Genomic DNA, 15,408 nt, shown 5'->3' with positions numbered 1-15,408 from the left:
ATTCATGCTCAAAGTGCAGTTAGGTCCTCTCTGCAGCCCAGAGGACTGCATTTTTGAAATCAAATCTTCAAGGTTACCCTTTTTCATTCCATGTTCATCTTTACATTCAGTAGGGAGAAAGCCAAGAAAACAACATTCTGAAGCCTCAGAAAAACTAGCTGTCATTTTGTCCCAGTGAGATAATGCTTATGGTGTCCCGTTGCTCCCTGATGGCAACCTGGCTTTGGGTGACTTCTTTGTAGGTTACAAATGTGGAAACAGAATCAGGGATGTACGCTTGTAGAGATTTATTTGTGCTGCTGAAAAACTTCAACAGCACCAAAGATATTTCAAACAAAGCCATTTTTCCACAGAACAATTCATCACAAAGGCTTCACCTCTATAAGAGCCCAGGACTGATGAAGTGTAATGAATCTGGCAGCCACATGAATTCCACTTGTGTACATTTCAGCACATCCGTTTTTTTTTCTTAGCTCTGCTCTGAAACACTGTTTTTAGAATGGGAGGAAACTGCCACAGGTTATCAGTAGTTAGGTAATAAATACAATAATTAAGTACAGTGTTAGTCAAAGGGTTATTTTGCTCAAGTCTTGTAAGATCAGTGATTGCTCTTGACAGCTGTAGCTTTAAGTGAGTGGAGGATCATAACAAATACAGTTCTTGATTATTCTAAGCAATACAAAAATACACAAAATTAACCACGCCCTTTTTCATACAACTTAAGAATTTGCTGTGTTTGGCTGAATTACTTCCAACCCTTTAATTAAAATTGCTTATATTTCAGAGCTGTGCATACACAAACAGGATCCCCAGCTTTCTGTCCTTGGCTAACAGAAACATCTCGTGACAGTCACAAATCTGCATGACAAACCTTATTATTCCTTAGCTGATCACTGATTAATGTTCTCAGAGATATAAAATGTGTCTCCTGTTCATCACTGGATTCTTTCCTGAGTTTTCATGGATTCATTTGTAATAATCCGAGCCCAACAACAGACGTAGCATACTTAAAACACAGTTGGAATCAGAAAGGTGACTAAGTAAACACCACAAACTTTACTGACCAGCTATGCCCCCACTGTATTCCTTTGAGCCACATCTGCAAATCTCTTGACAGATGAATGCTGTCACAATAGTGGGAGATGTCCACTTCCAAATGCTCCAACGGGTTTGAGCTGATTCTGTGTTGCTCCCCGTGGGTGCTCCCAGATGTCCATCAAACAAGTTTGGAATAAAATGCCCATGCAGGCAGCAAGAACCAAACTAAACAAATATCTGCCATGGCACAGGAGTCACGAGCCCTTTTGGCTCCAGTCCCACCACAGCTCTAGTCTGCTTCCATCTCCCTTCTTACTCTCCTGCTATGCAGTTCCATTCTACAATGTGCAGGGAGCTGGTGAGTCTCCTTATAAGGCTTTTTTTCTACTTTCCTTCTCTTCCTTTTTTCCTCTGATGGAAACTGAACTGCTCCCTGCATTCTGGGTCTTCATCTGTTGGAGAAGGCCAGAAAAGTTTGTCCTTCAAAAGAGTAAATAGGAAACTCCAAGAACTTCTGCAGAGGCTCTTCAAAACCCTGATGTCCCTTTGAACAAATACTGCTTTGTAACACAGTGCTCAGAGGCCTTTTTCTTTTTTTTTTCTATCTTTAACTGGCAGAAAACTAGTAACAGTTACTGTGTCATTTCTCAGGCTGCGAAAATGAAAGCAATGTTCATTAACCTAGAAAAGCAGCTGGCAAGCTGGAAAAAGACAGCATTCTCTTTTTAGCCGGTACCTTCAGAACAGCAGGCAGAAAATGCTGGCCCTTGTCCTGGCCAGGATTGTTTTAAGTTTTATGCTGGCACTGTTCCATTGCTTCCAGGGAAGTAACTTTTAATGCCTATCTAATATCATTTAATAATGATTTAAGTCTGTCCTTATTACATTTATCTGAGCGTAAGTTAGATGCCTTCCTAGAAAGTTAAAACTAACCCAGTTTTGAATTGCTTCCAATGTGAAGAATACTGTTGATTACACTTGATCATGTCCATTTTATTCACACAGATAGTATAAGTAGTGCACTTTTTATATAGTAAAGAACTTTTAACATGGGGATAAAATGAAGTTGTTGTACTCTCATGAACCTTAGTAAAGAGTTACGCACACCAAAATATTTGTTAACATAGAATAACTTTGTGTTTCCATCAGCCAAGTAGGAAGAACTTAAATTGAAGGAGGAAAAATTCCAGGTAGCTCAGTTAGCAGACAATTTGGAAACAACTCAGTCTAGCTGTCTTCTGCATCCCATGTGACTGGAGTGCAAAATCCTTGCTCTCTGCAATAATTGCATGGGCTTACCTGCTGCTTTCCTGAGGAAAGCACTGCTCAACATCCACTGAAAGGGAGGCCATAGCAGACACCGTTTCTGTCTCCTCCCTCTCTCGTTTCTGAGACTCAGCCAGAGCACAATCCACTGGCACAGAGTATGGCTCCACTGACTTCCAGTACTTGCCTAAGGAAAACACACATCATAATTTATGGGAATCTCAGCTAGCACGGTGGTACAAGCATAGTAATCACTTAGTTCAATGCCGAGTGATTATAATTTAAAATCACTGCAGTGTAAGCAGTGCAATTGAAGTATGTTTCTGAACCTACGAATGCCAAGTTGGAAAGTGCTTTCATTCCAAGGGCTGTGTCACACCCTTCCCCAGAAGGTAATAAACTGGAGGAGTAACATGCAGCCTAATGAACTCATGCTGTCAGACAAACTATTGGCTATATCTACCCAAGGTAAAGGGAGTTCAGGGCAGGGTTAATACCTAAATACTGCTTTGATATTGAAGATTGTTGATGCATACACAACAAATAGGACAAGAAAAATGAGCATGGTTGTATAAAGTGCTCACACAGCACAGTCTCAAAAAGGAAAACGTTAGAAATGCCAGCTTGGACTGAAGTGATTCTGCCAGAACAATCAGGTTTGTTAGTCCTGGATGTTCTTTCTCCTCCAACCTCAGGGCGTATACTAGAACAATAATTTATTTAAAACTTTCATATACGAACTGGCTGCTGCTGGAAAGCTGCCAGATATCATAAGGAATGGTTTCTAGTTTGCTGTGTAAAAAGGCAGCAGTGGATTAAAACCATGAGTAAATTCTGCTCTCTGACTACAACAGAAGATACGGTAGGGAGCTTCTCAATTGGCATCAACAATGGTGGCAGGTGACATCATTGACATAAAACTGGTCTGCTGCTGCACAGCTGTTAAGAAACAGAGGGCGATCAGTAGTAACCAGGTGGACAAGAAAGAATTTACATATGCATTTCTTACAGCGCAATAATCCACTCTGCACTCACTAATTGCCAGGTGGATGACACCTGGAAATGAGGAGCTTTGGGAAGGCTCTAAGCTCCACACCAGTGCTTATTCAGTGTTCAGCAGAAGGCTTCCAGCAGCTGCTGCAGAGGTTGGGGCAGGGTACTTATCTGGGAATTACAGGGAGGATTTCAACAGCTGTGAAAGAGAGGGGATCAAGAAGAGGACTTTTCAAAGGGTTAAAAGGAGAGTTTTGGCAGCTGGGCAGTGGGTTGAGGCGAGGTGCTGATCCGGAGGGTGGCCAGAGGCTCTGACAGCTGGAGGCTGGGCTGGTGGTCATGGCTGGCTGGCCATTCTGCACAGGCCAATTGAAAACTCCCTCATGGATAGCACAGCCCTCCGTACCACTTCAGGCTTCTCAAAAGATGAACTTTTTACTCCAGTGTGAAAGCTGTCAATAAAACCTGAAAATGTCTTTATTCAAAAATATCACTGCAAGATGAAAGCCCAAGCCAATCTGCAAGAACAACCAGCGAGCGTGGCCAGAGTATTTCTTTGAACTCTAATAGTGTGCACGTTTGAGTAGTTAGCAGAATCTTTAAATAACGGGGACCTTCTGGGGATAAAATGTAAAGTGTATTAAGTATCCTACAAAGTTGAGATTAAGTGCTAGAAGGTTGGCTTTGCTCCAGAAGCATGAAAGACACAGCTAAAAAGTTATGTACATAACGGTAGGCTCAATGATTGGAGCCTGGCAAATTTTATAAAAACAAGACAAAAATATTCTCTATTATTACTGTGCTCAGAGACCAAATTCTCTGTTCATTAAAAAATACACTAAAAGCAAACAAAAAAAGTTATATGGGCATTCCACAGCATTCTCACAGATCATATGTGCAAAAGTCAGTCTTTGCAATATACACCCAATTCAAACCCTATAATTTATGAGCTAAATGTTCACAGAGTGGGTGGGGTTTTTGTTGCAGAAACAGATGTGCAAGAAAATCAAATCTGTTGGCATGGGAATAATACCTCCTCTTGCCTATAAAAGAAATGAACCCGTGTTCACTGCTGGAGTTTTCAAGGGCTCTTATTCATAAAATAAAATATTAGTAACTAGCTACCACTGCGTTGCTCTCCTGCAGCAACAATAAAATAGCATCAGTGAGGACTGCTCCATTGCATTCGTTCATTCACACACAGGCTCATACACCAGCTGCCCCCTGAATCTGGCCTTTCTTGTAACACCAAAACTCAGGGCCAATTCAAGCATATTATCGGGCTCTTTGTGCTCATTTAACTGCCCTCCACTCCCAAGCGATCAGTGATATTTCTTGTTTCCCTATATTGAGCACTTTAATATAAAGGGGCTTCAGCATTAGAGGGGCAGCAGAGCCCCTGGTAAGCAGGCATCAGCATTTATGCTGCTGTGGAGGGTCTTGGAGAAGGAGAGTACACAGAAGCCCATTGTGGTTCATGGGAAGAAATTTTAAAGCAATCCCATTTAGGAATAACATCCAGGTAGCAGCAGGTACCTTGTGTGGAACTTTCTGGTGCTGATGAAAAAGCGATGGCAGATTTTTCTTTAAAATTACAAAGCTTACAAACAGCTGTAGTAAGCAGAAAAATCTTTGCATGCTTTTTTTATTAAAGCACAACTCATATATATTCTGCACTAAGCATATATGGGGCTTGGGTATGTTCAATCCAAAAGAAATGCAGGCGAAGTCTTGTGAAACAGAGGCAAGCACAGCATGCAATTGTAAAGGAGCTTTCTTAAGAACTCTAGGTATGCTGTAGATTGACAGTTGGGTAAACTTAAAGCATCTGACCCAAACCTTGAAAATGCCATTTCTGCTGTCTGCTATCGAAATGTGAATTTCTGCTGGTTCTGTTACACTCATTGAATATATTGCAGAGAACAGGGAAAAAAATGGAGCATGTCCCTGGTTTCATTCATACAAAACTTGAAGAGGAATCACTGCTTGCAAGAAGAAACAATGAAACCAACTCAGTCTTCTAGGTATGCTGTGACTTTCAACATGAATATGTGCTTAAGTCTCTCTCAAAAATTTGTGGGGGCACTGATTATTACCAGGAAATAATAAAAATGAATGATTCTGTCACTGCTAAAATCATTTGTAATTGCCTTTCATCAATAGGTTTGGACATGCGGTACTATGGTTTGCTTGAAAAATCCAGATTGGAGATAATATTAAAAACAGGACTGTTTAGAAATACCATATTACATGGGTGTGGGAATTACCACTTCCAAATATGTTACATTTCCAAAAGGGCTTTAGACCACTGTCACAATTAAAAAAAAAGAAAAAAAAAGTTTATATACATTCTATTCCACTTACAAAGGAATTTTTTTTTCGATTTTTGTTTTTAAACGAACACAGAGGAGGGACATTTTTGGTCTAAAATATTGTAATATTCATCATCAAAGTTGAACCACAGAAACAGACCCAAGACACATAAAAGCAACCATCCAGACAAAGCCGGCTTTCTCAATATATTTTGAGGTGCTCCTCCACAATTTTTCAGTGTAATTTTTTAAATTACATATCCTGCATGAATCTGCAGTGACCTCCCTCAGTATTCTTTTCCTTCATTCAAGCATATTTGTTTCTAATACTTGGTCTCTCTCCAAACAAAATTATGGATACATAACTTTTCAGGCAGGTGAAAAAAAAAAAAAAATCCCACATCAACAACACTGTGTACAAATAACTCCAAATTCTGAGCAATTTGGCAGTTCATTGGACTGCCATGACTGAACTGGGTCTGCTCAAATCAAAGTTTGCTCTGAATAATCAGAATTAAGTCACTCTGCAGAGCTTTGGATTGTGTTTTGAGATATACACCATATCTTTGTTTCTCATCCACTTTCTTCTTCCTGAAAGACCATCATTTGTGTATAAGCACAGTTAGTAAGACACTTAGACACCATGTCTCTCTAGATCTAGTATTATTTTTTCCTCATCCATTCTGTTTTTGTTGTTTGTTTCAGATTCATTTTTCATTAAATATATGTCTTATTTCAAACAGAAATAGATGTTCTTTCCAGCTGTTCATAAGCTTTCTAGGTCTCTGTGTGTGGCTTTCTGTTCCTATTATCATTTGCAAATCAATACGATCTTGTGTAGGCTGTGAATTTTCTTAACTTACAGGGAATTTTAAGAAAAACACAAATTCATGAGCTACTCTAAGAGATACCATTCAGCAAAAATGACATACTGGAATTTATCAAATACAGATGATTTAATTGGAACATGTACATATGTGAGTGACTGCTGGATATGAAGGATTATAAATTATAAAGGATTTTGAATTATAAACCCACAATGAATTTTCAGTCTCTTTACAACTAAATTTACATTTAGAAGTACTGCATTATCAATGGATAATGCATGGTGTCCCCATCAAAAGCTGCATTTATTTTATAGAGATGACTCCCAATTACTTGTGATTAACCTAACATGAATCAAAACATTTGTTATCCATTTGTTATTATTAAGGAACTAGCAAACAGTAGAAGTCAGGAAGCTTTTGCAGCCTTGGTAAAATGGCAGAAAGCAGAAGATTAGAGAAATTAAGGGAGTTCTGCTCAGAAGGATTAAGGTAACTGATGGCAAAGTGAAAAATTTTCACTGAGGTCAGAGCAATGCCCCAAAGCATCTGGTTAGTAAAGAGTTGGGAACAAGGCACGGAACTGAAGCAATCAAATACTGTTTGAATCAGAAATAGAATAAAATCATAATATATTTGATTTGAAATGGCATAATATATTTGCCATTGTTCCAGAGATCAGAGATCAGTGTCCATTTTGAGTTTCTTAATTTTATTTCAAATTCCCCTACATATTAAAGTGAATAACTTGAAAAGGGCTGCACAAACAAAATCTGAAAATTCTGTTTGCTTGAGCTCTGATTTATGCGTCTGTTCCTGTCCTTCACTGACAAGCATCTATTTCATTTAATCTGCTCTGGAATGGAGAGATTTGGGAAAATGCAGAAATTGGAAAGCTCTAAATAATTTAAATGGCTTAATGCATCAGGTATAAATACATAACAGAAACAAAGACATGCCAAACCAACAAAAACAAAGCGTGTGTATATCTATCTATCTATCCATCTATCCATCTATCTATCTATCTATGTAGATGCATACAGACAAGACATAGCATGTGAGTTTGTACATACAAAACTTGTCTTCTCTTTTCACTGAAACAATAGTTTAATGTCTGTGACATTAATTAATAACAAAAACACCACAAACCCAACAACCCAAACTGAGAAACATACTTTGAATTTCAGTGGTCTTTTTTAAAGAAGCTATTGCATTCATATTGGGGATTTGGTGCACAATATCTTCCGGGAGAGGCTCCAGCTGCAAGAATAGAATAGAATAATATAAATTTTCAATAAGACACAGGGAAGTAAAACAAACTGAAACAAACTAATCCTCAGGAAAACCTTAGCCCAGGAACTGGTTAACATTTTGCTGGTTAGAGTTCTAAAAGTATAGCCATGATTTTGTTTTCTGTTTTCAGCCATGTAATTGAATTCCAAGGGGCTTTTCTATTGGCTGCAAGACTAATCTATGGAGTCTCTGAAGCAGGTGCATGTCTGTGTATTATTCATTAAAAAAATGCTAGTTATTTGTGTAATTTTTGTAGGTTCCTCGCAAACCAAATTCCACTGCGTCTGTATATGCAGCTGGGTACTCCAAACAAAACCTTGCTGAAGCCACACTGGGACCAAAGTGTGCACTCCATTATCTTTATTTTTCTAGTGTTATTACAACTAACCATCTTACACACTTTAAGATTTATATGGGAAATCCATGAAACGGCTATTTTTACTAGCTTTGCATTACTTTCAAATAAAGAAGTAGGTGAAAAACTGTTGTGCAGACCAGCAGTACAAGTTCTCTAAGCACACTTGTTTTAGAGACAACTGAATTTTAATCAGTCAATTTTAACTGTGCATTCTTTGGGTGGAGCTGCATCATAATAAATTAACAGAAGGATGTGTTCAGTTTCTGCGCAGTAATTTCTTTCCTTCAATGAATACGAGTTACCCTTCATCACTTCTTACTGAGGAAAATTAGGTACCTAAATATCTTAAAAAAACTAATCCCTGGACACTTTTGACATATGTTCAACCTTTTAAAACTAATTTGCCATAACAGTGCCCCACTTGTTTCAAATCCCTATTTATAATCTGGAGATAACAGTATTTTTCTGTTTTACAGTGATACTTCACTGCACAGAACATACAGTACTTTTCTTCTTTTCATAGGACTTACGTTAGTCCAAATTTGGATTTCAGAGTTTTGAAGAATAAATATGTGATAGTAGTCAACATCAGAAATTACTATAGCCTAACAATTCATGAGGATAACAACCAAGTGAGAACTACTTGTATTTTGATTTATTTATTTATTTATTTTGCCCACACATTTTCTCCTAGAAAAGGGTAAACATAATTAAGGCTACGTGTCCCTCCTTGTTCTGTAACAACTACATTTTCGTTGAACTGTGCTTAGAGACCATTCTGCTTCCTAATGCAGGCTGGCTAAGTCTGGCCTTGGAGGCATGCTTCCTGCAGAGCCAGGAAGGAGCAATCCCATCATGGTGAACAAGAGCCATATCAGAACCAACCTCTCTTCTTTAAAGCTAAGTAAGTTCAACCATCATTGATGGGAGACATCTGTACTGCAGACAAAACTCCTTTATTAAGTGTGCCTGAGCCTGCTTTAAACTAGGTCAAGTGTAGCCCACCCAAGTAGCTTCCTTGTGAAGTGAATACTTCAGTAGCCATCACATATTGTTCCTGTAGCACTTGCTACTGCTGCATTGCTACCCACCAACTAGATAAAATCAGCTTTGATCCAAGCACACAAAGTGGGAAGCAAATGCAGTGTAGACATCCCTTTAACAATGCTATTTTAAGGAAGTTCAATTACAAATTCCAGAAATTCTGGGAACCTACCTGTAAGATCAGCCCTGAATGTCTGCCAGTAATAAAGACATTGTAAATAACTCCAGTGGTCAGGTGTCTCGATAGCTAAATGGAATAAGGCTGTTTGTGTCATTATTTCCTTAGAATACCATGCGGGATTGCAGCTGGAAGATTTCCTCGTGGCTAGAAACAGTAGTACTATGTTTTGTTTTCAGATAGAATAAATCACTCCATTCTGTGCAGTGAGCATGCATTCAGAGAAGTTCTGGTAGAACCTGAGTTGGCCCCAACCCGTCTCAGTTACTGGAGAGGCCAGGCAGTAGAGGAAGATTGTTGCTATATAATATGTATCATGGATTAGAACCAAGAAAGCAGTAACAATAAAAATCAGATTTACAGAAACATTTGCAATTCCTAAATCACAACTACTTCACAATATCCCTAGTTTACCCTATTTGGTTATTTGAAGGTTCCTGGTGGAAAACTGCATTTATGAAAATGCCCACCAGCAGCTCAAGCTTCACAGTTTTTAGAACAAACATTATTTTCTCAATAATCTATAAATTGTGTTATGTAAGTAGATATCACTTGCTTTTATCACTTGTTATCTTCTTTTTAGAGCAATCTATCACTTGGCCTAGAAAAAGACAAAGTCTTGAAGTTCCATTTGGTCATACTGGGTGCAGGAACACAGAAGAGTTGATGAGAAGTTTAAGGTTCTGTTTTGACAATTTCATAATTTACGAGGCTTTGATAACCAATTCACTCCCCTGAAGGTACTTAATAGCTCCAGGCTATAACTGTAGAAATACCGTTGGAGTATGAAGTACTCCAGAATGTAAGATTTGAGACCTCTGTCTTATTTCCTCTTTGAGTACCCTGAGTTTCTTCATGCAGAACTCTTATACAAAACAGCAAGATCTAGATACAACTAGAAAATATTTCCTGCTAAAGGAGAATGTTTCGTTATCTTCTTCACAGATTTTTTTAGGAGACAAAACTTTGCCTCCATTTTTCCTAATATATCAATGAAATTTCTATTCATTAGTACAAAGGTAGAACATAGAAAATATTTGAATACCTAGACATATCAGACAAATATTAAAAATGGAAGATGGGTTTCCAGAAGATAAAATATACTGATGAATCCCTTAACAGAAGATAAAAGGGTCACATGTCCAACAATTATTATCCCAATTACTATTACATTTGCAAGTGATGTGAGTGTAATAGTTTTCTCTGATCATTTCCTTAACTCCTCTTTTCACAACACTTTCATGTCATACTCAAAACACACCTTCTGTTCCAGAGCTGTTCCATCTTCCTAACCCTTAGGGGTAAGCAGACAGAACTTGAGTCTTCTTCCATATCAGGGAAATCTTAAGAGGTTCCAAAATAAGTTTATTATACTGTATATCCTATTCAGTTTAAATGCAACACTGTTAAAAAACACTGTAGAAATAAAGCCAGTGGCTTATGGCAGATATTTCTACAAACTTTGAAATAAGATGGTCTGCATTCAGTAGACCAGATTCTGTTGGCAGCTATCCACTGGTTGGATACAACTGTAAAGACATAGAGATGTCCCTGGAAAATATCAGCAGTTGGACCCAACGGTGAACAAAAGAAGTTACTCTACACCTGGCATATATGGCACCATCATCTTCCTTCCTAAACTTATTGGTGTTGAGATCACGAACTTTTTTAATCTGGAAGCTAACAGAATGGAAGATGAAAAGAGAGCTGGAAATACATATGTTCTCAGGAAAGAAACCTTTCAGAGAAAAAGAGCTCAAGTCGGTACAGAACTAACCAAATCACTGGAGAGACAGTTTGGACCAGACACAGAGAGTCAAATTTTCAAAGTTTTTACATGGCGGAATTTGGCTTTTGTGCCCAAAGTAGCAGATGAAAATATAAACTGTATTAACTAATCATTTTCAAAGTAGGAAAAACAATGTAAATGGGCAAAAGTCACTTGGGTTGCAAAAGTGTGCCAGAGACATATCAACAAATGTCTGAAGAAGGAATTACAGATGGAAATTTCATGTGCCCAGAAGGTGATCTGCAGTGATCCTTGGGAATGTGAGGAGAATCTGAAACTGCAGCAATTTGTACGGAGCTGGAATATCTAGCAATATCTGCATTGTCTTAGTCTTGTCATATTTTAGAGCATATAGGTTAGTTTCAGAGAAGATTGTTGCAGAGTACAGTTTAAAATAACTGACAAGTGAGGAAACTGCAAGCAAACGGTAAGGAGAATGGAGAGTCCTCACACACACAGAGGAAGGGGAGAAGGCAGACAGGCTCCCTCTTAGGCTGCAGAGGGAAGTTCTACAATATCCATTTCCCAAGTTTACTGTACAAGAAGCATTCCAGCACCAAGACTGGGCTTTGTTATTCTTATTCTTGCCATGATTACAGGGAACCAGTAGGTCCTCTATGTTCTTTTATTAATACTATTCTCAAAGTTTTGGAACCTTCTGATTTCATATATAAGCATTCAAGGTAAGTAATTTTGTGATCCATGGCTATAGCGCTGTACATAAATGACAGTCTTCACAAGGAAATAGATTCAAAAGCTTGAAGCATCATTAGTACCTACTGGTCCCTAAAAACCAATGCCTTGCCTTGGAAATATGTAACAGCAAATTCAGAATATTCTGTTGCCTTGTCCAAACAGCACTGCCCATTTTCTGAACTTTGATGGCATCATGTGAATCTCTGGCATGCACATTGCTCCATTTTCCTCTTTTTTCTACTGTTCTATTTGTGAGCCAATTCCTGGGCTCTGTGCTTATGCAAGCAGCAGTTGACAGGTGGCTTAGTATCAGTGCTAATTATTTTCTAGTATTAGAATAAGATTAACATTAAGGATGTAAGATCATGACCAAGTTTACCATGCAATTTAAAACTGATCTCAGGCCATATTCACTTACATTAATATTTCCTTTTTGAAGAGAGAAATGCTTACCTGTTCTGGCAAATAACCCTTTTTAATACAGTCCAGGCTCTCTTGGCAGAGTTTGTTGCCTAGCTGGCAAGCAGATACAGATTCACTCTGAATTCCATAAAGGAGAAAATGCCAACTTTTCATCATTGGCAGGAAAGATCCAGAGTACAAGTTTCCACTTAAATTACCATCCCCTCCTAAATGCCAACTCAACAGATTGCAAGAAAGAAGCACATACTTCACACTATGCAAGAAAATTGTCTGGTATAAGATTTTAAGCATGCTTGGGAGCCAACCAATCACAATGTTTTGTCAAATTCTGTTTCAGACTGATATTCAAGCCAAAAGAATATTTAGTAGAAGATGTTAAATTTAGTCATTCAAAAATGTTTTTGCACTTGAGGCCAAATTCTGCCTTGGCCGCCACAATCAATGAGAGTAGACATACATCCTCTGTGTGTCTTTGTTGCAGGGTCCTGCTGGGCAGAGCACACTCTGGACTGCACTTTTCCATTTCCTCTATGCAGAGGAGAACATGATCCCATCTGTGACCAATTATCACTTGTTACAGACTATGGAAAAACTGCTGTACCATGTAGAGCTAAAAGACAAAACCTGTAGATAGATCAGAAGGACCACAATATTAGACTGACCTCTGAATACCACAGAAATATCCCACCTGGGTTTTTGACATCAGATGAGATGAAGGAAGAACTAAATCCTTAGTTTTTAACCCAAAGAGTTTTGTACTTGGAGGACTCCTTCCTCATTCTCTCTGGTTGCTGAGGAACACCCTAGTTTAATGTAATTGTTGTGGAAATAAGCTGCAGGTTTCAGGACACCAAGCTCAAGAATCGCTTATCCCTGACAGCTTTTTAAATGGAAGTAATGCCTCCTCAAAAGTGATGTGGAGGAAAGAAACCAGAACCTGTCTTTTAATATAGGGAATAGCCTTTCCACCTGGCTCCAAAAGAGCTGGGGGGATATCTGAACAGTGAGCTCCATTTTCACACACTTCCTGGGATAAAACATAAAAATTAGCACTTAATCAATTTCTTAGCTGAAAAGATATACACATATATATTAAGGATATATATTTGAAATAGTATAACCTATCCATGAAAAGCTGCAGTATTGTTTAAAGATTATCTTAATAAATGAGAGAACTGAATTTTAATCACAACTCTGCATCTCATAAATATATAGCCTTAAAAGCAATGTCTCTTTTCTAATTTTCTGAATTCAATATTTCCTTTGTTTTGAAAGATGCTCATTTAATGGACATGTTCTTAAATCATGTTTCAAATTCTCAGGGACACTTTAAAGCAATTTATGTTTAGCCTGTCTTTTACCTTCCAAGGATTTCCATGTTTTCAAGGGAATCCAGCTGCTTAATCTCTTCTCACCTCTTGGGAAGATTTCCTTCCAAGAAGATAACCCACACAGCTCCTAACTAGCTCTGAAAATAGACAAAGTGTTTTTTTTTTTTTCAAAGTAATCTCACCTGAGATCACCAGGACTTAATTTTATAAAAGTATTTTTTTATGTAAAGCCCTCTACTAATAAATCCATTTTAATGATTTTTTTCCTTTTCTCTATCATTTCTGTTTTGGCTTTCTCATTATTTAAAGGGGTATTTAGTTGCCTAAACACAACTAAACCAAATATAACCTTTTCCAGTACAGGGTGTTCTTCCTGATGTCTAGCTGCCGCTCATAAAAGGCATAGATCTCCTCTAAGTTCTGCGTTATTTCTATGAGTCCTACCAGATGTCCTGCATACCCTACAATATCTAAAGGCACTAGGGATATCTGCTTAAGAAATATTAGGGTTTAAAAATAATCAATCATCAATGTAAGTATCTCCAGTCAGAAGAAAAAAAGACAATAATAATCCCATTAACTGTCTTTGAATTTTGAAATTGCTATTCAAAAGTACTTCCGGTGTGAAATTCAGAAGTTCTCACCACACATAGATGGGGCTGATACCTCATTTAAATTCTGAGGTCTTCCAAGAAAAGGAGACCTTTTAATAGGTTTTTTGGTTAGTCTTCAAAATCAACAATTATGTGCAAGTTTTTCCTGTGCCATATTCAAATTTAAAAAGATTAACATGATATTGTATTCTTTTTCTAGTGACTCGCATTTGTTGAGAGATGCATAAAAAGTTATCTTGATAAACAGATTACTATCCCACAGGTTACATATAACTAAGAGAAAAATATGTCCAGTTTGAGTGTCAAAATATTTTCCTTCTTGGTACTTATGGACAAATTAAGAAAATAAGGACTCCCTGTTTGTAAGTTTAATTTTATGTTTACAAATCAAATTAGATCTCCATGAAAGTAGGAAGTTGCTGCTGTTAGTTTTACAATTCCTTTTTTTTATATATATGTGTGTATATACATTATTCTATAGCGTTATTCTGCTGGTAATAGAACATATGAAATAGTGAATTTCTGTATTGACAAGTCCTGGCCAAAACCTAAAAAAGCAAAGAAGGAGTTTTCAAAAACCCTGAAAAATGTTTATGAATTCTAAGCCTCAGCATATGACATACATTGACAAACTGCAGAATACCTTACAAAGACCTTTCCCAACCTTTTTAATTCAAGCTCAATTACATGTGTAGTATTTGGAAACCGAAGTTCATCTTGCCAAAGTTTTTAAACTAGGATTACACTACATACCATGATTTTTAAAAGTGAAGGGCAGATAATAAGTTATAATTATCCTATTAATCACCTGTGAAGATTGTATGCAGCAAAGAATGTATCCTCAAATTACAATAATTGGTTATTTGAAGAAAAGCATTTTTTTTCTGTCCTTGGCTGAACACAGCTTGCTGTGCAAGTTCATGAATAATATGCTGAAATCAACCATTGTATATGCTATGGGCCATGTGGTATAGATTTCCATAAATCTATAGATGTCAATGGACGTGCTGACTTCTAACTGCTAACTCAGTATCAGACTTCCTCATTAGTGTCTGCTCCTCGGCAACACCTTTACTTATTCTTTTAAGTAAGCACCAATATCTTATGCTAGTGTTAGTAATGACATCCACTCTGGAGTATTTTTGTCTTAGCAACCACAGCATATTTTCTCTTTGAAATTCTGCTGCAACAGACCATTTAATGCATTTCCCTAAGGACACATCTGTGAGTAACAGCACATGAGAATAAT

At 37.6% G+C, this 15,408-nt stretch overlaps 1 protein-coding gene across 6 annotated transcripts in view; it reads right to left on the bottom strand.

Moving 5' to 3' along the window:
- Positions 1-15,408, bottom strand: part of HDAC9 (histone deacetylase 9) — a 440,323-nt gene that overhangs the window by 13,078 nt on the left and 411,837 nt on the right. For all 6 annotated transcript variants that reach the window (XM_010712747.3, XM_031553923.1, XM_031553921.1 and 3 more), the window contains 2 exons: positions 7,609-7,693; positions 2,338-2,491 (listed from right to left, as the gene is read on the bottom strand). In XM_010712747.3, coding sequence (XP_010711049.1) covers positions 2,338-2,491; positions 7,609-7,693 — 239 coding nt within the window. The remainder of the gene's footprint in view (positions 1-2,337; positions 2,492-7,608; positions 7,694-15,408) is intronic.

The sequence above is a fragment of the Meleagris gallopavo genome, chromosome 6 (genome assembly GCF_000146605.3).
Source record: "Meleagris gallopavo isolate NT-WF06-2002-E0010 breed Aviagen turkey brand Nicholas breeding stock chromosome 6, Turkey_5.1, whole genome shotgun sequence".
Taxonomy (NCBI): domain Eukaryota; kingdom Metazoa; phylum Chordata; class Aves; order Galliformes; family Phasianidae; genus Meleagris; species Meleagris gallopavo.
Note: the sequence above shows the minus strand (reverse complement) of the source record. Positions and strands in the feature narration are given on the sequence as shown.